Here is a 26,616-nt window from a genome sequence, read left to right on the forward strand (position 1 = left end):
AACCCCCCTCAACGTTCTTTGTTTACTCCTGAAATTCAGTTCCACGAACTGTGCGAGGAAATGAAGTCAATCTCAGTCAAACCGTTTGTTCACGGACGGATTGAAATTAAATCCGAAGTACCCGAATGGCGGAGAAGTTTTTACGCGACCTCAAGACGCAGAACACGAGTAGCGATTCACGTGTACAACACGATCGGCTCGCGTTACCATAGCTCTTACTTGCTACGAAATTTCGAGACAGAGAAGGGGGTGGGAAATCTCGTTCCCGAAGTTTGTCCGACGTCGCCCGACGGACTGCACGCGTGCCTGGGAAAAGCGACGCTAGGCGTCGATCCGGTTTCCGCACCACGTGGAAGCTCCGGTCGCATGATTGGGTCACGTAGATCACGTTGTTGCCGCCACACGTGACTCAGCCAGTCCGCTCAGTTCAATTATCCTTCTGAGTACAAAATTTAACAGACGCTTACAGACGTCGATGCAAACCTCACGCAGAGTATAACACACGTGACGATTCGGGTTTAAACTTGATTGCACAAAATTTTTTACACAATTTGTAGAGCCACGTTACCCGATTATCCTGCTGACAAGTTGTACCCGTAAATTTTCAATCGTGTTATTGCAAATTCCGCAAGCTTTCGTAACCTTCGTATTTACGTAGACAATGTTGCGTGTAAATTTCAGGAGAATCGAGACCGGCCACCTTTGCAAATTTTTGATTTTTAGTTTTCAAAGACAATAATTAGCTGTTCGTAGTATGGAAAAAAATCAAAGAAATTTCCACCCAAAATTACATCACAAACCGAACAGTTTTCGTGAGGATAACTTTTTCTTGTGACATCCGGCTTAAAAACAGGCGACTGTCGTAGGAAGCAATCTTTCACAAAATCGTAACTTCCGAAACGGAAGTTGAAAAAATTTGAAAAAAATTCAGAGCTATCCTGTAGTATGGGGCTGTAATGAAAAAAAAGACAATCCCGAATCAAAACACCGGATGAGGGTTCGCAACCGTTCGAACATCTTACGATGAAAAACTATCCCATCTGTATTCGCAGTACAGGAGAAAAGAAAATGTTGAGGAAGTATTCGTGGGACAATCACTTTTTCTCGGTATCTTCTGTTTCACTGTATATGTATTGTACTCGTACGTTTTCATTGTGGTTATCTGTGCTATGTACATGTCAATAGTGTTCATTGATCCCTACATTCGTACAAATGAATATTTACAGTTTCACCTCACTGGGCAATAAATATCTATTCTCGTCGTATACCGTTCCAGCTATGTCTCAGATATAGGGATAAAATAGGTTCGTAGTACTAGAGAACACATGAATAAATAAATATATATATATATATATGTATATATGTGTGTGTGTGTGTATGTGTATAGAGATAGACAGAGAGATAGAGATTCGATTTGATTTGATTAATTTATTATGCCTCGGCATGCCTTTGGTAAAAATGAAAAAGAAAAGATTACATAGACTGGGCGAAATAGAATAACAAAAGTGAGTAATAATAAATGAAGAAAAAAAAGTCCAGCAGGACAGTGACGCAAGCAAATTATATGACTGACGAGAAAGGTCTCCCAGATCGATATCTCCGATTTCATTTCTTCTGTGATATGTCACAAGTAGACTAAAAACCACCCTCCAAAGTAAGAAATGTCAAGGGGTGATTTGGCAGTTTCACCCACAGAAACACAATATTTTTTAACCAATCAAACTGGAAACGTTTTCTTATAACGAGAAACGAATAATGTAATTTTTTGAATTAAAAAAGAAAAACAGCCACCTCTCTTGTAAGTTGGGAGAACATAAATATGCAATAAGCACGAGAGAGAGAAAGAGAAATAGAAGACCGGATAAAGAGTTGAAAAGAGGGTGAGTTTATTGAGATCAATGTGTACTTTGTGTGTAACTGTGGAAAAAAGAAATCTTCTTTTTCGCAAAAAAATTCCAAAGCTGTTGAAAAACAAAAAGAAATGATCCACAGTTATATCGAAATTGTTATAAAAGAAGATACCGCCCAAGATAAATGAAAATGAAATAATTAGTATGATTGAGCGAGCAAGTTAAGGGGATCCCCAACCTTCGTTTCTACATGGGGTATATTTCACGCAGAATTCAATTATAAAAAAACACAAAATGAAACAATTGTGGAATTTATTTAATACACTGTACTTCATTTATCCGCATCGCACCGATCAGTCGTAAAAAAGAAAGCATTCTTTGTAATTTCGAAAATTTAGTGCGTAAGAGACGGAGGAGTAATAATTATACTAACGAAATGAGAGATGTGTCGAGGTGTGAATCAAACACAGACGTTTCGGAGATTTATAAAGAACCGCGACTCGATCAGCGGCTTTAGAATTTTCATTCATATAATTTAGATATTATAAAACGTGAGTCGTTAATATCGATGTGGCCGTTTTTGCCGTAACTCATCCTTCCCGTGCATGCAATATTCAAAATGTCATCTGCATGTAAGATCTATGTCAAGGTTCGACTGTGACGATACAGGGTATAGATGTCAACGTGTAATGATTGTTACCGGAAATATGAGTAGGCAGTCGTTAAACAGTGTGTATTTTGAGCGAAGGAAGAACGTTTTAAATGAAGAAACACCAAAGAAATACATTCGTGAAAATTACATCGAAAATGCTGAGTGAAAGAAAATATTAGAGACGAAGATCGGGGGTTCCCTTTAATGGGAATTCATACCTTGAAGCATAGAATGAGAATTAAACATTCCTCTTCTCAAATTGACGACAGCCAAATTATTGCTGAACGATGTTATAATTATAATTATCGCGTTGGATAAATATTGCACGCCAGGGGATTAAGCAGGGGGTGAAAAGGACTCCACGTGGCCGAGGGTGGGAGGAGAGGAGAACCAATGCAGAGCGTCGCGACGCTGTGAACACGAGAGGAACGAGAGGCCGCAAGAAGCGGAACGGAACGGTTCTGCAGTTGCTGCGCGCCCTTTAACGCGACGAGACGTTCTACCAAGGTAGGCTCATTCGCTATCAATGATCCTTGTTGAATTGAACATAATTAAAACGAATGATATGCATTCAAACGTACGAGTATAAAAATAAAAGACGATTTTTTACGCAAGAATTTACCCTAAACTCGACCGTCACGCATTATATGTTTATTGTACGTTACAAGTGTACGAGAAGAGAAACGTTACGACGGAAGTCGAGTGTGGAAGGAAGCCAGAGATAAATGGAGAAAAGAGGTATATCAAGTCGGTGGTTTGTTAATTTTCTTTTTTTTTTTTTAAATCCTGAACAATACAATGTAGAGTAATTAGATGTTTTTTTCACTCTGGTAGTTATTTTGTTTCTCTCTGTCTTATTCATTTACTTTTTACTTTCGCTAATTTACAACCATACAAAGCGTTTTCAACAACTGTGACGGAGAAAATTATCCCGAGCATTGATTTGCATCGCGTTTTAAAAAACACGTTGACCGTTGATAAAAAAAAAAAAAAATAATAAATCACGACCCTCGTAATGCAGGGTACGAAATTTTATTGCAACAATTTTAAATTATACAAATGAACTTCGAAAAGCCGACCAATATTTCTCGTACATTGAGCAGAGATTTTTATTCACTTCCCGACGAAGCTGCACAAGTTGTCATTGGATACTGTAATTCTTGTGTAAATAATCGTTAATCAATTATTTCTGTTCGGATAATTATATCGAAGACTTCGTTAGATTGCTGCAACTCCGCTTCTCTTTTTACGCGATCCTTTACCCTTCGCTTTTTCGTCTCATTTCGTTTCCACCCTCCCCCCCCCCCCCCGCCGCCCTTTTTTTTCTTGCCTCATATCAGTTTTGCAGGTATAGGTATAACATTATACTCTGTATTATGAATGAAAATTGATTTTCGGTCAAATATTTTACGGTATTTACGTCCGTGCCTCATGATTTAATTTTGCCCGGTTAATCGTACCGTCCGCAGTCTAATTCGCTTGTATATTTTCCATCACGTTTAATTTTTGTCTGGAACACCGAGCCGAAGAAATGTCGGGACCAAGGTAATTTTACAAAATAAAATTTGAAGCTTAATTAAGTTTACGACAAATTATCGTTGATGAATATTTCCTGGAGATGTAATTTTGAAAATAGGCTATCCAACCGCGTGAATCCGTGGATATATAAATTTACCATCGTTTTTGGACGTTTCCTGGTAAATTTCAGTCAGGATAATTGCCGCTGTCGCATCGTCTAGACGCTCTTTAGACGACACCCGGTGCGTTGATATATCGAGAATACAATCCTGGATTATAGGTTCACGGAATGACGATAATTTCAATAATTTCGAGTCGCGAATTTGCATTCAGATTTCTACGCCGTCGTTTTACGGGACAATCTTTGACGATTGCGTGAAACACGGTCTTGCGGGGTTCGTTAAATTTCGTGACGTACCTGTGTCGCAGATTTTTCAGACATTTGATACCCTCCAAAAATCTTCTGAGACTTTCAACGTTGAACCTGATCAAAAAATGGGGCGGCAAAATGCTTTTTTTTTATTTTTCTTCTTTTTATCGCTCGAAAAAAAGGGTGCGTGGGAAGGTGAAGGACAACTCGCCGGATAATATCACCTCGATTAAGAGCGATCATCGACGATTTTGAATCGCGTAATGGTCGGCGGATTATTACTATTCGAGAAATGAATCGTGCCCCCAGATTTCGTCTGAATGAAATTTCAAAGGTATGGCTTTGAAACTTGCTGGTGAAACCAGTCTATTCAAATTTGACTAAAAAGAACAATTTTTGTAGCGCTAAACTCGAACTCTGAACATCTCATCCAATCAACACTAACGAAGATATTAATATCATATTCGTAACGTTTTTTTATTTTTTTTTTTTTTCAATTGTTATAAACAATATATTTGATTTCATTTGTAATGAAATTTTTCACGAACAGTCGGAGTGTATAAATCTTGAATAACGATAGTCATACGTATTTCTTGCTGCAGGTATCATAAGTTTATCAAAATATAAATTTCTTTTCAGTTTTATGCAAAGCAACCAATTTTGCTGAATTTTCATTTTTTTTTTTTTTTTTTTTTGTTAATATTCTTTTTACATTCTACCCGCGAGATGAACATTTTTCGCAAACATCGTGTATAGAGGGAAAAATCTACTTTCGTGACAAAAAATTTTGTTCAGACGAAACTCGTTACTTTTGAAAATCTTGCCTTGCGAAGGCTGAAAAACGTGCCTCAGACCGAGTATACTATTCACATCACGAACATTATTAGTAGTCATGTCTGTTCTACGTGTACCGACAACGCAATTGAATTTTCTCATCGGTATCGTCCGATTTCTCCGAAATCCGAAATCCTTTTTGCAAGTCTTACGTGTACCTACGCTGTACGAAAATTCGCGATACATTAATTTCATTTTTCGATAATTTTAGCACCAGAAGAAAGTGGTGAAATTCTACGTTACATTTTGGGTTTTGAAGGGCAAAAAAAAAAAAAAAGAACAAAACGAAACAAAACACATTTTCTCTGATTTTTTCCCATTATAGTGATAGAATTAATTTATTATAACCTTACGAATATAAAAGAACAATATTTGAACGATGTTTAATAAAAATTTTGAAAATTCAACCGTTGAGACCTGGTTTTTGGAACAAAAAAGTATTCTCTCGGTAGCCAGGATAAATCATGATTATTTTATCTGAAATGAAAAAATTAAATACTTTCTGTTAGTAGGTGACTATACCTAGTGATTGAACGAAGGATTTAAAAAAAATCATTAAATTTGTTTTTTTGGCAGAGTTTTGTTCAAAAAAGTACAAATTTTGGTAAAATCTAGACCGTGTATTCTACACCTTGTAGAATAAGTCGTAATCAAAGAAAAAAAATAAAAAATCCTTGGTTCAATCGCTAGCTATACTCACCTACTAACAGAAAATATTTACTTTTGCTTTTATCTCAGATGAATCTATCGTGATTTATCTTGGCCACCGCGAGGATGCTAGTTTTTCCAAAAACTACTTTCCAGCATCTGAATTTTCAAACTTTTCGAACAAAAATTCGACAGAATATGCTTCAATTGTTTTTCTTTTATTGTATGCTTAAAGTTTGAATAAGAAAAAGAGAGAAAATAAGTTTTTTTCTTGCCTGTTCGAACCAATGAAACCCCTTAAAAAAATATAACAGGCAAACTGTATTTTTTTTTCGAGCAAAAATGTAAATCAATGCGAAGGACAATATCCATTTGTGACTGCGAGGCCGGTTATCGGGAATTTTTAATAACGACACGTTTCACGTTGCGTTTTCGACGATTGAATGGGTATAACGATTACAGTTGGACAAAAAATTGTCAAACAGCGGTTTTCGCATGGCCCGAATGTCACTTTCATGTTTCAAGAAAATTTCTCCATTCTTCTTATCGGTGGTTTCTTCCCTCTGTTTGTTTCTCCATTTCCATCGGTTACACGGGTTAAAGGATTTCGCGTTTTATCTGCAGCGACTTGACAACAGGAGCCAAATCAATTCCCTGTTATGCAAGCATTTGCATATTAATGTCAAATACAGATGCACACAATTTTCGTAACAATTCTGCGAATTTGATGGGCTTACGTAAAGCTGTAGCACCGAAGGAACGCCGTCAGGTTTACGTAAATACGACGCAGTGTACGATATAATTGCAAAATCGCGTCGACGATTCGCTCCAAAGTTAATTTTACAACAAATGTGGTAAACATGATGAATTCGCATGAATTCTTCACGGCTGTGGTCTGTTTGTAAACCTTCCGCTTCTCTGGTTTCAGAGAAAAAGGATTTTATTGTAATGATCTCGGAAATGAAAAGTTGAGTTTTTACCAGATCTCAACGTTTCGAGGTCCGAAATCACTCTCGACCATTTCCGGACGGACGTCTGCGTGTGTGCGTGTATGTGATCAATTTTTTTGTCCGACGACATCTCGAAAGCGAGTTGCCGGATTTTGATTAGACTCTGATTTTTATCGGTTCGGTACTTTGTCAATTATTTAGGTAACAAAAGTCCGAGAAATCAAATAAAAATTATGGTATCTTGAATGGATTTGAATGAAAATTCGTACCAAGAGGTTTTTTGGGTCGCTGATCGCGAATCTAAGGCCAGATTTGTAAAATTTAAACTTGACGTATTCGATAAGCTGAAAAAAAAAAAAAAACTAAAAACATTTGTATTTTGATGAAAATTCGTACCTACTCATCGATATCTTGAGTGGCTGATCACAAATCTGAAGTCGGATCGCTAAATCTAAAATGGCGATTCATTACGGCGGAAAAAATCTAAAAATATTACGATTTTGCTAGAAATTGGTAGATGAAAGTTTTTTCGCTCAGTGATAACGAATCCAGGGTCAGACTTTCAAAATTTGTAACGGTGAATCCATTATAGTGGTTAAAAATAAAAAAAAAAGTCATATTTTCACGTAATACGGCATTCGAGAGCTTTAAAATCGTTAATTACGAATCTGAATTTGTATTTCGAAATTGGAATTCGATATTATTCTTTCTTTTTTTTCTCTATAAAATTGAAACGTGCAGTGTGAGAGCGGGAAGTTCGTCAGCCGACTCACGGCGAGTCTAAAGCCGCTTGTTTTATCTTGTCCAAGGTAAAGTCCACAAGTTTGTCTGCCCAAAATCGAACGATTTTTTACCTGTGTAAAGATTTAAATGGGAAATTAAAAATTCCACCAGCCTTCATATAACAAACCAACAACTGCATTACTCGATTAGTCTACAAATGAAATTCGATGCAAATGAGAAGACAACGATAATTGAAATTTCATTCAATCTACGTATTCGATCAGTCTCGCGATTACTTTCGGTCGACGTGATAACGTCACCCTTTAGTAATGACAAGCCAGATACAAAATTGACCTTGAGAGTGAGGTGGAACCGTTAGATCGCAAGCTCTTTGATTCCTGATAAAGCACGATGGCAGGAGTCCGCCAAGACGGCGATTGACGTCGAGGGTTGACGCAGAAAAAAGGAGGAAGGAGGCGGAAAGAGACGCGTAGAATCCCGGTGTCCAAAATTCTTGGAAATCCTGCCTCGATAATGATACCCTGGAAATGTATCACAGGGATCGTTCGATTCCGAGAGTGAGATTCTTCACTCATGGAAATCATACATTCAACAGTGGGAAATCAAATTTTAAATCAAATTGTAAATCGAAAAAATTTGGGTAACTCAAGCATTTTTTAAAATAACGAGAAATCAATCAATGTGACAAGGACAGCTATTGGAAATTATTTTTAATCACTTGAAACCGAATAACAGTATTGAAGAAATTATGGAAATCTTTCAAAAATTTGCCGCGAACGCTAAACGGTTCAAGTACATAAATATTCTATCGATTCATACAATTTTATTACGCACCCACTTTCGTTGATTTCCAACAATTATCTGGTGTATAAATTGATTTCCAGTCATGTCTTTTGATTTCTTGTGATACTATCCAATTAAACAATCGAGCAAAATCGCTTAGAACGCTGGTTAATCATTGGTAATCAGTGAAAATCACATAATGAAGTAGATATCAATAGAAATCACTAATTTTGAGATTGCAAAGTGTGGCTTTTTTAGACACTCGGCCCAATTTCTACAGCGAGGTACAGAAAACAGTGAAAACAGTTCTATCGCCAAGTCCAAAATCCAGACCATGGAAAGCACAAAAACTAAACTCGAAAAAAGTGAGTGTTGAAAATTTCATCTGCTCCCACGGTTCTTGTTTCTCATCTCTGAAGAGTCGAACACCAAACTCAAAACATCAAATTCAGATCAACGATAAACTCGATAGTCATGAATCGCTGCAGATGATCGGTCAACCGAAATGATGCAATTCTTTGGATATAAAGCATTACAAAATAGAAATTCCCGGATAAGTGACGTGAAAAATGAGACTTTTTTCACCCCCGGCAGACATATTTAATCGGCGTTTTGGGGCTGAATCAAATCGCACTCGAGAAGTTGGACGCGATAGTCGAAATGCTCCAGCTTTTGAGAGTCCGGATCGATCGATTGCCTACCTGCCAATTTTCCATCGCTTCATCACGTTCCAAGTGGATTCGCTGCTCTCAGATCCCTGAAAATCGCCATTCGATTCTACGAAATCAACGATCAGACTGATTTTTATTCACGAGCGTCGATTCGAACCCCTGTCAAATTTTGTACGTGGCTGCGATCCATTTGGTCAATCAATCGTAGTTCGTTATTTACTAGGAAACTTCGCTTCATCTTCGATTGTTCCAACTAAATAAACCCCTCAAACTCACCGTCCAACTTCTCGTGCAATTACGACAATAAGTAGGCACTTCAATTGCTCTGCACTGCATACTTCACCTTTGCTCACGCTCATTTACAGATCTAAACGTGACTGAAAGCAGCATTGCGATTTCATTTTTAAGGATCTATAGGACGTACAGTCAGTTCAAAAAAGACTTGAAACAAAAGAAGTGATGAAACAATGATTTAAAAAGTCTCACCGGATCTAATTTAGTGATATCGATCGTGTGAAAAAAAGGTCCTCGTTATGAAGAAAAGAAATTTGAAACACCAAGTTTCAAGTTTTAACATCTCATTATGTAAACAACGTCATAAAAATTACATTATTCCACCTAATAGTCCGTGTTATAGACAGTAACTGGTTTTGTTAGCAAATAAATTCTACAAAAATCGTCTGCATTTTGAACTTCGGATAGCAGTGACGTATTTTTTGCTGAATCGTGAGTTTGTCGTCTGGAAATTACAACGATCATTGTACACGTCAAAATTCTTTTTCACGAAGAGACGAGCTCAAGAAAAAATCCGCCTCAAGCGGTTTCTAGTAAATTCATTCAGGAACGAAACGAGATATTTTTCATTAAAATCGGGCAAACTACGAGAATTTTTCAACGGAAGAATAATAAGATGACGCAATTTCTCTGACATAGTTGAAGACAAAAAAATTGTTTACAATAGACATTCAATGTTTGAATTCTTTCTTCCGAACGACAGAAGCTTTTTCAATCTCACGAGCTTAAGTCGCACTTCTGGAATATTTGATTCGTAACGTTTTTTTGTTGCGACTGATTTTTGTCCCGACTGTACTTTTCTTGAATCCTTAAATCGTGCCACACGAGTTATTTCGCGTATTTACACACACGTCAACACATAAAAACGTTCTCGAGTTTTGCGTAGGTACTCGAGAGCAGCGGTTGGCTTAAGGGAATTAAAATTTTCCTCATTTTTCGAATTCTTCAAAGCCGGAGAAGCTCACTACAAAATATTAAATGCAATACAGAACGCAGACCACGTCTAAAAATACAATATGCAAACCTTCGAGGAAATAAGCGAGTGAAATTCTCCCCGTTTCAGTTCAATTTCTGCAAACTCTGTACTATACAACCGAAAACGAGAGGGAAACAAGAGAAGCGCTGAATTGGAATTATGAGGGTGCTTATCATACATACAGTGAGGGTGAAAGTTGCAGTGAAAAATAAGAATGACCAGAAACAATCGATTATTTTTAAAACTCGACTAATCCACCGACTCGATTACTTTTCCTCACAATCGTTTTTTTGTTTTTTACCCCCACGAACGACGCAATACGATATCAATTAACGTGATTGGAGTATCAATTATTATCATTGTCTTACTTACCGAGTACCTGTTTGATATAACAAGTGAAAGATAAATGAATATTTTCACCTGAAATTGAAATATATTTTCAATTAAACTATAAATCATCAAAAGACTATTCCGCTATTAAGAGTACATACCGAAATATCCAAAATTTGTGGTTTCCTATGGACCGTTTCAAAAAAACACGAAGTAATCGATCAATCGATTAATTTTTACCGATTCAATCAAGTCGTCTTCGATCATTCTTTTCTACTCGATTAATCGATGCATCGATTATTTTTAGCTCGGTAGCCATGTCTTTAAAAAAATTTAAATCAACAGTATATCTCATGTTTTTCACCATGTACTTCACCTATGTATGTTTTACCTGTATCATCAAACCTTGATACCCGAGTGTTATAACGAATTATCGATCATTCGTGTACGCGTGTACGCGTTTTTATAAATTGCTGTTTGCAATTTAAATTTCTGATGGACCGTCCGAGGGCACACGAGAATCGTGTATACATTCTCCTCATCTTTTTACGTTATTCCGAAGTTGACCAATCATGAAAAGCTCTCCCACCCGAGCTTTATAACGCTTTGCTTGGAAGTCCGGTCACCAGATGGAAACGGAATCATACCCGCAATACGGTTGAACACGCGACACGGTTGCTTGAGTTTAATTGACTCGAAGCCTCGGACAGGCGTCCGAGGCGCTGAAATTAAAGCTCGTGTCGGTGAGAGGCGAAGAGGGGGGGGGGGGGAAGGGGGGGGGGGGGGTGAAGGACGATTTGCCTGCCTGGCCACTCGGGGCGAAGGAAGCCGAGGCGAGCCTCTTTACACCTGCAAGCTCGTCCCATCGCCGATCCTTCAGCTCTGTGTACTCAGCAATTTCCCCCCTTCTTCGCACTCACGCACAGCCTCGTTGTGAATCGAGCTTTGCGTGTGGAGAAATTCGGCTGAACTTGAATCGCTCACTCGAGGAATAAGCAAGCGGTATTCTGGATCGGAATGAACAAACTCGAGTCTTCGATCCGCGACTCGAAACTCCGGGAATACTTCCATTTTACTTTGGGATGAGTGCGTTTTGTAAGATGATGCGGGCATCTATGGAGCGCGGTTTCCAATCGATTCAAAGTAAATATTGCCCGCATATCTGATTTGTTCAATTGATAATTCGTGTTGCGGGATTTCTGTACAAGAATTTTATCTTTCAAGCTTCGAAACTTTAACCGATTCACTTTAAAATGATAACTTTCACTCAATATGCCTTTGTCAGAGTAAAGAAACACTTTTTTCGGAGGGTTTTGGAGATGTTGTGAACGCGTTTCAGAAGCGTTGAGCTTCTTTGTCTTAGAATTTGCGTTTTTCTCGCAATGTGAGAATAATCGTGCAAAATAAATAGCGGTAAGCGATTTGTCAGAAAATTATAGCCCCATTTCATATAATTGACGATTATATTTAGCGTGAAGTATGTCTCGAAAAAATCGTAAAAAACGAAAATCAAGATTGTACCGTTTTTTAGTTAATTAGTTGTAACGATGTCAAAGACAATCGCGGATTTAAAAAAAAAAAAAAAAAAAAAAATCGGAGAATTTCGAAAGCTATTCGAAAATGACAATACATAAATACGGTGAGTCGCTGAATTTGACCGAACATGTGAAAAAAAAAAAAAAAACGGACCGTTCTAACATCATCGTGATCGGCCAATCATGATAAAGTTGTAATGTTTGCTTGCTGAAAGTTTATTAAATCAAATTTTCGAACTCTGTTCTGCAAGAGTCCGTATCACTTCACATGAATGCAGCTTTTGCTTCTTTTCTTGGACGAAGTGAAGCACGGTAGCTTTAAGCGTTCAAAAAGAAATTTGAAGCTTGAATAGCAAAGGGTTACGAAGAAGGTTACATCAGAGTTTCGAACTTCTCGCGAAATGGCTTCTGACGCTTGAAAAAGTAAACTTGCGAGTTGCGCAAGCCGCCTCCTGATGTAACTAATATCAAACTAGCAACCCATCGTCTTCCTCCTTCGCGACGCTGCTTTATAGAAGTTTAATCATTACCTTCAACGACTTTGAACACTTTCGAGGAGCAACGATACTCAAATAGATTATTCGTTGACGCGTGAGTTTCGACTGAAGCACCGTTCCTTTTCCTTTTCCTGTTTTCATTTCGGTTCCAACTTATTCTCTTCCACGCTCCCATGATTACGACTATTTTTTTTAAAGGAATTCACCCGAGCGTGTCTTTTCAGCTGCCTCCTTTCTCAATAAAACACCACGAATAAAGCTGGGAAGAGAAACTTGACAGCCTAACTTCTTCGAATTTTTTCCCTCTGCCCGATCGAAATGTCATCCAAAAGTGAGGACTGAATTTGGGTGAATTAGGTGGATCCACCAAAGATTAACAGATCTTTGCGAACCGTAACTGAACGCTTTGTATCCTTTATGCAGATTTCATCCACGTTTGAGGAAGATGCTCTTCCGGGGAAAATGAAGGTTCCCTCGTATCGGTCGAATCGTCATCGTCTTACCGGAGACTTAGTGGGCCTATCAAGGATACAATCATACGAGCTGGAGCAAAACGTAGGCTGAGCTATCTCCATTAGCTGATCCTCAGAGTCCCTGCACGCATCGTCGCTGACGACTTGTTGATCCCAACTTGACCCGCGGTAATCCTGCTGCCCGTGGTGTAAATTAAGACGGCCCAACTCTGCTGAACCAAAAACGAAATTATAGAGATAAAATGTTGGTTGGGTTCAAGGATACAGCATCAAGTGTACAGTTGACTCGAAAAACGTCAAAATTTGAAAAGTCAAGAAACAGAGGCTCAGGGTCAGTAACTTGATCGATTTTTAACCAGTTCTATCCATTACAGTAATCCCTTTGGTAAAGAAAAAAAATTGGGGCACCTGAAAATTTCGATTTGAGTAGTTAAGTAATTAATGATCTCAAACGGGTTACATTATATCAAGCTCATCTTACATTTGTTCAGTCTTACTAAGGACGTCAAGTTTTTAATGCATTCTACACATGACGGATCAGTTTTCAGCTGTTCTCGATCCTGGAGCCGCGGAATTTAATCAATACCTAGATAAAGACAAATAAAAAGCGAGAAGGTTCATTACTTTTGAAAACTGTAACCGAGATAGAAGTCCAGAGTCTTGGAGACTTTTGGCAGTGTCGTTATATCCGTATCTCCAATCGGATGATGGACTATCTCAACAACATGAACGCGAGCAGGACGGAGGAAAGTGGAGGAAGCCAAAACTTCCGCGACAATCAAACCGCGTCTCAGGTTACCTGCGGCCTTAGATACCGTAACTTTCTGCTACCAGCTGGAGGTGAGTAAGATATCGTTAATTCTCCTTGACTCGTCCTAATTTCATACTTCATTGAAGTGCGAGGAGACGTCGCTCATCCGTTCGGAGTGAAACTTTGATTGACATTTCGCCAAACTTTACTTTCACAAGTATAATATGATATGAAAATTTCACACGGTCGATGCTTGGATGACGAAATCCAGTAATGACCGAACCAAGTTATCGTAGTCTCGGTATCGGTATGAAGAACACTACTCACAAGGAAGGTATCTCAGATCGATCTCTCCGATTTGATTTCTTTTTTAATATGTTATAGTTGATTGAAAACTAAGTGACACGTATTTTTTTTTATCTGCCATTAAAGACTTCAAGGGGATGAAACCACCCTCCAAAAGTAAGGCGTGTCAAGGAACGATTTGGGAGATTTTTCTTTTTCGTCTTTTTTTATTGAAAAATTACATTTTTCAATTCTCGTTATGAGAAAATTTTTCCAGTTGGATTGGTTAAAAATTATTACGTTCTTGTGAGTGAAACTGCCAAATTGCCCCTAGACGCGCCTTACTTTGGAGGGTGGTTTCACCCCGTTAAAGTGTTTAATGGCAGATGAAAAAAAACTCCTGTCGCTTAGTTTCTTGTCTACTGTAACGTATTACAAAAGAAATCAAATTGGAGAGATCGACCTGGGATACCGTCTTTGTCCATTGCATTATACATGAAATCGTCCACGCTTTTTACGATCCTGAAGAAAAAAATTATGCATTATATGCGGCGTATTTTCTTCTCTCAATATCGGAGAATGATTGTCATGAAACGTTATAATTTAGGGCGTGAAAGTTAGTGATTCTTATTAGAGCAAGACTTTGAGCTCGGCAAATATGAACCAATAGTGATGGTCAAAGAACGATTTGTACGCAACGGTAAATCACGGGAACGTTTCTCATCGGGTTTCAGAAATTTGGTGCAACTGGGCTTGGGACTCGATCTTATGTTGGCCACCGACCAAAGCTTCCACTTCGGCGAGGCACAGATGCCCGAGGGAAAACGGTATAGATACAACCAGTAAGTTCCGCAATATGTAACCTCGCAGGCAATCTCACTCTCTCTTTCTTTTTCTGCTTACTCAATTCTCTCTCTATATATACTCTTACGATTTGTTTGCCTCTTATCTGCATTTGTCTCTTCTATCTTTAGTTTTTCTCTTCACGTTTGTTTTTACTGTATGCATACTCGACCTATTACGCCAATGTGTCATCTCTATCTTTCTCTTGCTTCTATTATTTCTATTATTTTTGTTTTCACGTTACCAACTTTGTATGATTTTTCTCCTTCTTACACCGCGGAATTTCTGGGGCATGTTAAACTATCATTCTCTCCAACTTTCACCGCATCCAAATTACATCCCGCAGCAACAGACTACTTCGATTAAATTCAAAGGATGTTTACAATCCCTCCGTGTTTCCATGTATTATATTTACGTTGGTTGCCCGTTTGACGTAACGTCAATCAAGTCAAACACTAAATGAATCTACCTACATATTCTAGCCTTGCAGTAAGGTTCAAACTTGATTTCTGGCATTGATTATAATGTGAGCTGAGCACTCATAGCCGGCTACCCACTTCCAGTCTGGCATAGAAACTAAAGTTGACCTCTGTAATCGAACCAAAGCATTCAACCTAAACTCAATCCACGGAGCTTCGGATTACTTTATCACCAAAAAAATGTCTCGTTTATTTGCAGAATTCGTGGAAAAACGGTGCGGTGAGGACGGGCAGTGGGAAGGTCGAGAAGGATCGTTTGGTGTTCGCGGTTCCCCGGTTTCGGGGGTCCCCGACAACGTTCATGGCGAACCCCACGGTTGGACGAATTACACGCCTTGCTTCACCCCAGAAATGCTTCAGCTCATTCGCAAGCTCTATTCGGGAAGCGAAGACGCTGCCAAGGTACACCATCGATCACAGACTGAATGTGCGCGTTGCACAATGGAATGGCATGTTTCTCTAACGGGCTTCTAGGTGTGACCCAAACAGATTCTGTGAGGTTCCCCCTTCTTTCAACCTTCGCTTCGCATCTCGTCTCTTTTTCGGTAAAACCGCGGTTCGTTTGACGCCGTTTTCATTCCAATGAGATGTTTTCGTCGCTGTTCACGTAATGCGGACAGCTTTCCAGTCATCTGGAGTTTTTCATTACATTATGTCCCGTAAAGCGCAACGGGTAAAATAACAATTGAATAATTTGATTACATTTAAATAAGATGCAAGTACTGATTCATATTCGGATACGCGGAACATCGAGTACTGTCTCCAACGCTGAGGTTCGAACCATTTCATCAGCATGCCTCACATTGGCACCAATCAAATTTCACCCTCTCTGATACGTTTGACCGCAGACAACTGAGTAAACGTTTGCTTTTCGAAACTGACTTCATATCACGTGAATGTGCTTAATTGCACGACTCGACTTTTAATCGCGTATACAAATGTAACATGGTAAATCTCTTCAATTACACAGTCCTGCGATGGTTTCCTTCTCCCACAAAACTGAACAGTAAGTTCGGTAGGTATTAGCTACGGATCTTTGAAAAAAAAATTTTAAACAATTCTATCGCGTAAATCTTCTGAAACATTTTTTTTCTGTTTTCTTAGTACTGCTAGAGTTGACTTCTAATTTCTTTGTTAATTATATGTATTAATGGTAGTGTTGATATTTAAATATTCATCTATCCTCACTAGTTTGTTGTTTATGAGGATTTTAAGCATATTTAGAGCTACGTAAGTAAAAGAGAAAAAGATTGAACAGGAGTTTTGAAGAAAGTAGAAAAAGATATCACGAGTCTTTTTGATTTATCTAATCTCTCGAGTCTTGTTTAAAGCTAGGGCTGTTCATTTTATACCTAAACATTCAGTTTTATCGGAGATTCGATGGTTCGTAAACGGTATCAGGAGCCAATGAACGAGCTTATTTGGCCCGTATGAATTGCAGATTGTTGAAACGTTGCGTGTGTATATGTTTATGTACGCATCAAATACTTTACTCGGACATGAGTTTTACAGGGTCGTCCATGCCGCAGGGAAAGTTTCAACCTCGTTGACAGTCAGCGATCGATGCAACGTATTCATGGCTGCATGCATTTTAGGGGTCAACGAACGACCAAGTATGCGAACGTGCACCCACGGGACAGTCGACAATTTTCCTTTGATCCTCAAAGTTGATTCGGGGTCCTGCATGCTCCAACTTTTTCATAGTCCATGCGAATGCTGGCTTAGAAGTAACGATGAAAAGCTCTGATGTGACTAATGCAATCAGTCTAGACGGGCGGAAGGCGACTGTTGTTTATTCTTTGATGTTGACAGGTGAAATTGGACATCGCGCAGAGAACCAGAAACCTGGAAATCGTTGGATTCAGCGTTTCTCTCGCCGCATTGCTCGTGTCTTTGGCGATATTTTGTCACTTCAGGTGAGTTTCCACGGACTTTTCTATTTCTCGCTTTTCCTCGAACCTATCGTCGAAACTCAGCTTTTCAAATCGATTTCAGGAGCCTGAGGAACACCAGAACCCGCATCCACAAGAACCTCTTCGTGGCTATGGTGATGCAAGTCCTAATTCGCCTCACCCTGTACATAGACCAAGCACTGCTGAGGACCAAGGCTACCGGAGTCAGTCGTGGCATCGAAAACACGGTAATAACTTCAAGTTGAACAAATAAAGAAGAAACTTGACGCGGCTAATTAACAATTCGTAGTATCAATTGACGCTGGTAAGTCTTGAAGCGAATCGGAAGTAAGCAATGTTTCGCGATACGGAGCAGCTGTCGTGAATCCTGAACCTTGTTAGAACTTGTCAGGAAGCAAAACTTGTTCCTCTTGACCCGAAGCAACTCTGAACAAGTCTCGACTTCAATGGTCCTAACTCGCGACTTCGCTGTGTCCAATTCGTTTCCCCACTCATTTCGCGAAGCACATTGAACGCGTAGCGAAAGTTTGCGCGAGCAACTCTTTCGCTAGGGAACAATTTCCCCGGCACTTTGCTGCACTCGAATTGCAAGCCGCGATAACGATGCGGAATTGCAAAGGGCAGAGGGAATTTATAACGAAGACCGAACGCTTCTAGCCAGTCCTTTGCGAGGCGAGCTACATCCTCCTGGAATATGCTAGAACGGCGGTGTTCCTGTGGATGTTCATCGAGGGGCTTTACCTGCACAATGTTATTACCGGTGAGTGAGCTTTTTCCGTCTGCACTGCAGTAAAAAACACCCTACATGGCCATAAATCACGACGGTTCTCGCCGAAGTCGCGTCTTGCACAAAGAACAGGGCAGAGTGATGTTCCTCATTACCGAGAGGTCGCGAGAAACATGCACCTCTAAGATTCTCCTATTACGTGATCCACCCCCACCCTTAGACTTCGCCGCTCTTCGCTTGCCGCTGGAAACGAGCCAAACGACTTGTTGAGTGAAAATCAATTCACAAAGTGCTCGAAAGCTTCTTCAGCAGGAACCGTCGTGACACAAAATTTTCTCACGTAGTCATAAATACTACCTAATGGGACATTCCGTACCCAACGACCAGGTATCGTACCGAATTTCAGCATTTCTAATTTGCTTGAAAGTTTTTAGGTGATAGAACGCTTCTTATAGTCGGTATTTTTTTTTTTTTTTTGCTTTTGCTTGAATCGAAATTCTTCGAGTAATGAATATTCGAAAGTTTTTTTTATACGCTTCTGTTTTTTAAAGCTCTCAAAACCATTCCCAGAAACGGCAATATTTAGGATCAATTTTTCGTTTCCCTAAGCTTCTGAGCACTTGAAATTTTTTTGACCAATTTCAAACTTTTATTCTTTACGAGAATCGTTTTAAAGGCAGTTCTGGAATCGAGTCATTTATTATTATTTATTTATTTATTTTTTTTTTTTTCTTTTTAATCGTATAAAACTTAAAACTTCAGAACATGTATAATGAAAATAAAAAATAAAATTTATGATAAATATACCTGAATTTTGGAAAAGGGGTGAAGTATGAGAAAATTTTAACACTAACGAATCAAAGATGTTTTTACGAAAACAGAATGCGTTAGAAATATTTTTTTAAGTGTTACCTTTATCCGAAAAACTTTCAACCAAGTTAGAATTGCAGTCGTCGAGGTTCACAGCAATACGACAGCAATTTATTTTTTTTTTTTTTAGTCACCATATTCCAAGAGACATCCTACTACCGGATGTACCGTTTCGTCGGTTGGGGTTGCCCGGTTCTAATGACCTTGGCTTGGGCTATAGTAACGGCATTTTACTACCACCCCTCAAAGTAAGTCCCATCACCATTCGGTCCCCGTGCATTCGCCAAACTCCTCATGTGCGTTTTCCGTCGCAGATGCTGGTGGGGCTACAACCTGACCCTATACTTCTGGATCCTGGAAGGGCCCAGAATGGCGGTTATACTGGTAAGATAAGTGTTCTTGAATGAGATTTATATGAATATTTATTGTGAGATGGTACGATTTTAGGACTAAAATAGGTGCGAACCCCAAAACTATCGTTATGCACCCCTAAAGAGAGTGAAAGTAATCCTTACGCATTGAATTTTGGAAATCTAATGACCATTCCGAGATCTCTGTTTGTCAACGAATGAATTCCAAGCGTTTTTAACACACATACGTTTATTATCAAATTTCTGCGCCAACGAATTATATTCACAGAAATACCATTTTTTCATACGTTTACTCATACCAATTGTAAACGATTATCGATTTGCAAAAAATTCTAATCATTCCAAAGTTTTTTTTTTTTTTTTCCTAAGTGAAAATGCCAAAAAAATCAGGATTTCGCATGGATAAATGAAGGGGTGAAATCGACCAAAGCACCACCTTAAACACCCCGCAAACACAGAACCAAACCTTAGAAATTTCCCGACCTTAATTATCACGGAATTCACCTTCAACAACTTTCTTGCGCGTTTAAACTTCGCCGTGGATTTCAGACTCAATTCAATTAACCAGCACATCGTGGTTAACCAACTTGCAAATCGCAATTAGAATGTCCCACTGCACAGTACAAGGGATGACGGAAGATAATTATAACCCTGCACCCCATTCTCCGTAATTTAATCCCGCTTATCACGATTTTTCCATTCTTAGCTGAACTTCTTGTTCCTTTTAAACATCATTCGAGTCCTGGTGGTGAAACTGCGACAGAGTCACACAAGCGAGATCGAACAAGTTCGGTAAGTTGTATTTTCTTGATTACGTATGCGGACTTTACGACCTTGTAAAAGCGAAAGAAAACTTAATCAAAGTGTTTGGAAAACTTTTACCGCCAGATACGATTTTCAATTCAAGTGTACACGCGATAGTGATGAACGTTGACGTGAAAAATGGACGACGCGTAGAAGAAACTTTACGATCGTCAAAGTCTCAGAAGTATTTCTTTTTCTTTTCCCAACTGCACTACCTTACAATCTTTCGAATCCACTATTTTAACTTTTCTTCCCTCCTTCAACTGTAATGGAGTAGAATCTGTTCCTTTGTTTCTTTTCTCATCTCTTGTGTTTTTTCCTTCTTCTTCTTCTTTTTTTTTTTTTTAAACTTTCCGATTCGTTCAACAGAAAAGTTTCCGGACAGAACGGGATCGACGCAGACGAAGTCCGAGACTCTGCCAGTCGGTACAAAATTTAAACTTAATCGTTGTTTATATTCCGCGATCTTAGGATGAATCCGGTGAAAGTGCAAAAACGGTTGAAAAAATCTCCAGCAACGTTATTTTCCCCAATGATAGTGTAAATACGAATGAAACAAGATCCCAAATATGCAATAGTAATTAATTTTGAACAAATCCGAACGGCAGAAGCGAAGAAGTTTTATAATTATAAGCCTCAAAATGATCAAGCCACGGTGGTTTCGATCCGATCTATCCGATTTCAAAGTTTTCGTCTACGTTTAGACATTTGCACAGCAGTCGTGTGAGAAAAGAAGTCTTTAAGTTCCTGGTCCACTCGGTAATAGGCATGATATTGAATTTTTTGATTATTTTTCGTCATTTTTTCGCCTCGTCCGAAACGCAGTCCCGGATCTAAGATTCGTTGTGGCATTGCAGGAAGGCTGTGAGAGCGGCGGTGGTCCTGCTTCCGCTTTTGGGAATCACGAATTTGATATCCATGGCAGAGGCGCCACTGGATAAGGCGGTGTGGGAGTTCGCATTGTGGTCCTATTCGACCCACTTCCTCACTTCGTTTCAAGGACTCTTTGTCGCCAGCCTTTATTGTTTTCTCAACGGCGAGGTGAGCCCGGCTCTTGAAAGTAAGCGACGCTTTAAACTCTCCTCGAAGTCAAAGCGATCCACCCGGTTTCCGGCAGACCTCCGTTCAACTTTTTCAACCTCCTGACCACATTAGTCAATAAAGGATCAGACCTTCAAATTGACGTCTACTTTTCTTACCCTCGACCAAATATTAACTGTCAAATTCTCATGTATAGCCACGATTCAGACCTAATGTACACCGGGGTGGTTCGCTTTTATAATTTTTTTTTTTTTTTTTAGCGTTGTTTGAAAAGTTTGCGACAAATGCTGGTCAGATTCGCGGTCCAATTAATCATTGTTCATAAAAATCTGTACCGAAAACGAAACGGGGACATCAAGGTGATGCGATACTCCTATTTCGGTAGCAAAAACTGTTATCCAAATCTCTCCGAGACGATTAATCCTTCGGCTAAAGGACGCTTAGGCGCAGTTTCCTGTCGATTAGTGAACGATTAATCGGACCACGATACAAATAAAATGTAAGTCCGTAAGGTGTAGACATAAAAAGAAATAAAAAAATATTACAATAATCGACAGCGACCTCTAAATATTTTGGTACCTCATCCAGGTTTTACGAAAGTTTCGTTTTTCAGTATTTGTTTCACAAACTTTTCGAGTGGCAGCTTGAAAAATGAAAAGATTGAAAGTTTGAAAATAAGTAACGCAGTAACGGTACCCGTTCGATGTACTCTGGAAATTCGAAAGCTCGGTAGTTTTCAAAGTTCTCAAAATACAATCCAACTCGGGCCTCTCATGGATGTAATATTGGACGTGATCCATGACGTAAGCGTCGATACAATTCGACGAGTTCGTTTTATAAAATTTATGTAATTCAGGTTCGACTCGCGCTCAGCAAGACAATAACAACGTACCTATCGTCGAGAGGAACGGATCCTCGTAACAGGAGGCAATTAGCGTACAGCGCCTGCCAATCTCATCGCATAACGGCAGGTATGTCCCATTGTTTGAAAACGAATAAATCGGTGATTTTGAAACGGGACCCGCAGCCAATTACGGCGAGGGTAAAAAGCCGCGGATGTTCCTCAACCCTTGAAGATTAATTCCCCCTCGTCTTCAAGTCTCCTAATTAACTGTTCGCAGCGATTGAATTTGAGGATCACGAGAAGACAAAGGAGCCGTTGAATCGAAGGAATTGGACACGCCTTTGCTGCCGAAAAGGTGACGTTTCGGTGGCCGAGGAGCCGGCGGAGTGAGTTGCCCATCGATCGTTTGCCTAAAGTATCATGCACGCAAAAGCCGGGCTCCTATTCAATTTTCGGTTGCCCATGAAACGTAAGCGGCAAAAACTGACTAATCGAAAACGTTGTGGTGAAAGTGGGGCTCGATTGTTCCAGATTAATTCTCAGACCAAATTGTCTTGCAGGGAATCGTTAAATCTGCATGAACGGTCCGATTAATGAACACACAGGATCCGAATTTGCGGTTTCCACCTCGGTTGCTCATCGTTTCTTTGTTTGTTTTTTTCTACCCTGATCACGCAGCTGGAACTGAAATGATAAAGGTCTCAAGGTCCGCGTACTCACGTTTAATCAACAGAATCGCGTCAAAGGGATTCAAAACAGACGTTACACTGTTAACCGTTCTTCCCGATAATGAATAAATTAACTTTACCTCAGCGATTTTCACCTTAAGGGCTTATACGCAAGCAGGATTGTTGTTTTTTCGTTTGTTTTTTGTTTTTTTATTCTATTCTCGTAATGTACATATATTCAAGTATATACACAGAAAATTTCATGTCGATCGGGTAAATATTGTCGCAGTTACGCGCACATTTGCAAAAACGCCCCAGAGCCTTTGATGAAAGTGCTTTTGAAACTTTGAACGCATTTTTTTCAAAACTATGTTTTCAAAGTCTGTAAGTAAGATTTCTCCGGAACGGCTGAACCGATATTACTCTAAAATTTTAACACAAGCTTTATGAAAATATTTTTCAGTCAAATTAAACAAATTAAAGCGAACATTTTTGTGGAAAATCGAATTTTTTTATTTGATAAGCCGCCGTTTTATTAAATATTAATATTTTGCGTAATCCTTCGATCAAAGATCAGATAATACCTTGTACTGACTAAATCATTTTTTTTTTCTTTCATTTCGGACGATGCAGTCCTGAAATATCTTGCTCACCGCAAGACATCAATTTTTAGGGGTACTTCAAAATCCATAAAAAATCGCTTTATTTCGGCCTCCCGACTGCGTATAATCCCTTAAAAAACTTTTAACAGTTGTTCCTGTTTTCACTCATATTTCCAAATTCATACCGATGGTTAACCCTGGCGTGTGCAAAATCCTCGTGTCATTTTTCGAACGCAGCAATAAAAAGTTCCTGCATAAAAGTATTCCATTCCGCACAATTCCTCACCCTGTGATTCTTCACCAAACCCTGTTAAACGACCTTCGCTCCCTCCTCCATTTTCGCAATACTGCGTCCGCTCTGATCCATTGTTCAAATTTACACTACTGGAAAGCCGCGTGGCGTTTTGTGTTCAAGGACGAGGGTCTGACCTCGGTGGTGCCGTGGATGGTGCTTCGGAAGGGGTTGGGGTTGGCGGCACCGAGTCTACGTGGTGGACGGCCTTCAGGGCTGAATTTTACGACTCTCATCCCGACCAGGAACCGCAATTGCGAACTTGAAGAGTGGCAGCGATTTTTTTCACTGATACCAGCCGCCAGTCCGGAGTCTCTTGATTATCTGCAGGACGGACGAACGGACGCCGGTAGATTTTCCAAAAAGCTACGGGAGTGAGTGAACGCGTCCTTTCGCTTCAAGACTTCGAAGGTTCGATACGCGCCCCCTTAACGTGATCCTTCCGCAGCTTTTGAAGGTCGCTTTTAAGTCGCTACGACGTTTCCAAGATCGATGCAGACGGACCGACTTCGTTGGGTTGAGAAGTTCTGCTCGATTTATTCTGGACCCGAATTTCCACTATCTGGTGGTCCGTCTCATGACGAAGATAAAGAAAAACCGAGATTACATCGTTCATCTTCGAAATTGGCCCAGCGAAAATGCACCCACCCTGCGATCATTAGCCAGTCCGCAAAAGCTCCGTGGAAATTGTCGAGTCTAAATATAGAAGGGAAGGTACGCGGATATTCAAGGAATCAATTCCGAGAAGCTTTCGAGGGTCAAAGTGGAGGATAATACGATCATTTTCAACCCGTAGTTGGTCAGCTAGGTCCCTTTTTTGCTCGCGGCATTTATACGCAGCGACGACGAACTGTTAACGACGATACGAAAAATATCCCGACCAATCTACATGTATGTAACACGTAACGCGTCAATTATACGTAAATGGGTGCTGTAAACCCGAATGCATGATCGCCTGTAGCTAAGCAAACATCAGTACTTGATTATTTTTTAAATTTCCTACGTCTCGCCGGCATTAAGGTATAAGATTATGTAATCGATATTCATGTTTGGAATGAATAAATTTGATGAGGGGATTGATATTCAAGTAAGAATAAGCGTACAACACTCATCGTAATCAGAATGTATTCAATGATTGGGGGAAAAAAATTATTCTCAAGTAAAAACGTTCTCATCGCTCCCTCAAGTCGATTCGGCACTCACATCTCATCTGGCTCGGTCTAATCAGTCTTAAATTGCCTCTAAATTGGGGTCAAGTAATGTTGAAATTGAATCGAGGATATTACAAGTACGTAACTAACAGAGGCATGTTTATTGTCATGAATTGTCAGTTGATTACAGTTTACAACTCAGTGTCAAATATATTTTCGAACGATCTTTTAAAGTGTGACGGATATAGTGTATTATATTATTAATTAGAAAATTATTTTTTCATACATGGTAATCGGAATGAGTGTGATAATGTGCATTGGATAATGCGTCTGAAACAACGGAACACAATGTTACATGTTGAAAATAAATTGTTTATTCCGCATCGCGAATCGAGGTGAATAAGTAACCACGTTGCAAAAGAGTCGTGTAGTTTAGGACTAAGACGTAAATAATAAGGAAGAAATCGATACTACTAGCAGATAATACTGAACACCGAATACTGCACATCAACGATAAATACTCAATTAACATGTGCGCAGTTGCAAAAAATAAGGTGTGCGAGCAGCCCTGACAAGGAAGGTATCCCGGAACGATATCTCCGATTTGATTTCTTTTGTGATATGGCATAGTAGACTGGAAGTTAAGCGACACATATTTTTTTTCATCTGCCATTAAACACTTTAAGGGGGTGAAACCACCCTCCAAAGTAAGGAATGTCAAGAGACGATTTGGCAGTTTTTCACTGAGAAAAATTTCAGTCGTTATAATAACTAGAAAAATTCAGTAAGAGAGGTATTGTTAAAAAAAACTGTTTGAATATTGTCGGGATTACGAAAAACGAGGTACGCGTAACCATTTTGCGCTATCGTCGATCCTTTTTTGGTTATTGCAACGCAAAGTCAGTTTGTGAGGTTTACTCTACTTTTTTAGTTAAATAAGGCTTTAACATCGATTTATTGTTGCACAAGCGTTAAATTTTCGCAACAGTTATAAGAAAATATAGTAACAGTGATCGTGATGAGAAAGAATAGTAACGGATACTAGACTTTCCGGAATCAGCTACAAAAATAAATTTCAGTTTCTACCTAGAACTGTATTTCTCGATTATGGTAAAAAATGAAAATAGTTAAGAACGAAGCGGTAACCGCAACTAAGAATTTCTCTCAGTGTTTATTGAGAAAATCGCATTTTTCATTTCTCGCTATGAGAAAAATTTTTCATTTATTTGAATCGGTTAAAAAAATATCATCTTCTTGTGGGTAAAACTGCCAAATCGCCCCTAGACACGCCGTACTTTGGAGGGTGGTTTCACCTTTTTACAGTGGTTAATGGCAGATAAAAAAAACACGTATCGCTTAGTTTTTGGTCTACGATAACATATTACAAACGAAATGAAATCGGAAATATCGACCTGTGATGTCTTCCTTGTAAGTGAATATTGATGTGTTGATTATTTTCGATGCCTATAACTTGTTGCGTGATGATTATTATCACACGTTGAACAACCACGTGCTTTTGCAGAACGAGCAACGCATCCTCTGTCCGTACGCTAAAACTATGATTACAACGTGTTTGTTTCTTGACTGGGGAAACATCGCTTCTTCGGTAAAAATTGGACGAAAACTCTGTTTCAAGAGAAACATCGTTCGTTAATTATACCTCCGAGACCAATTAAAATAGGTACAATGTACGTGTACATACCTACAATGTACGACGTTAATCTCGTGCTATTGTTATAATCTTAATAATATTAGTTAAAAACGTCCGGTTCAACCTTATTGATTAATCCCATTTCTTATCCTGATTACTTGCACCAAAAAAAAACTCCAAGCTACTCCATTCAATAGTT

The 26,616-nt window shown here is 39.2% G+C and overlaps 1 protein-coding gene across 1 annotated transcript; it reads left to right on the top strand.

Annotated features, from left to right (window-relative positions):
• Positions 1-2,980: 2,980 nt before the first annotated feature.
• On the top strand, positions 2,981-25,299 carry LOC107224952 (PDF receptor). Its single transcript, XM_015667758.2, has 16 exons — positions 2,981-3,009; positions 3,171-3,240; positions 13,076-13,456; positions 13,667-13,965; positions 14,896-15,003; positions 15,683-15,885; positions 17,296-17,399; positions 17,479-17,623; positions 18,054-18,156; positions 19,124-19,241; positions 19,308-19,377; positions 20,071-20,156; positions 21,026-21,209; positions 22,066-22,180; positions 22,331-22,439; positions 23,739-25,299. Exons 4-16 carry the CDS (start codon positions 13,830-13,832, stop codon positions 23,749-23,751), a joined length of 1,494 nt encoding a protein of 497 aa, XP_015523244.2. The 5' UTR covers positions 2,981-3,009; positions 3,171-3,240; positions 13,076-13,456; positions 13,667-13,829; the 3' UTR covers positions 23,752-25,299.
• The last annotated feature ends 1,317 nt before the right edge of the window (positions 25,300-26,616 follow it).

Source organism: Neodiprion lecontei, chromosome 4 (genome assembly GCF_021901455.1).
Source record: "Neodiprion lecontei isolate iyNeoLeco1 chromosome 4, iyNeoLeco1.1, whole genome shotgun sequence".
Lineage (NCBI taxonomy): Eukaryota > Metazoa > Arthropoda > Insecta > Hymenoptera > Diprionidae > Neodiprion > Neodiprion lecontei.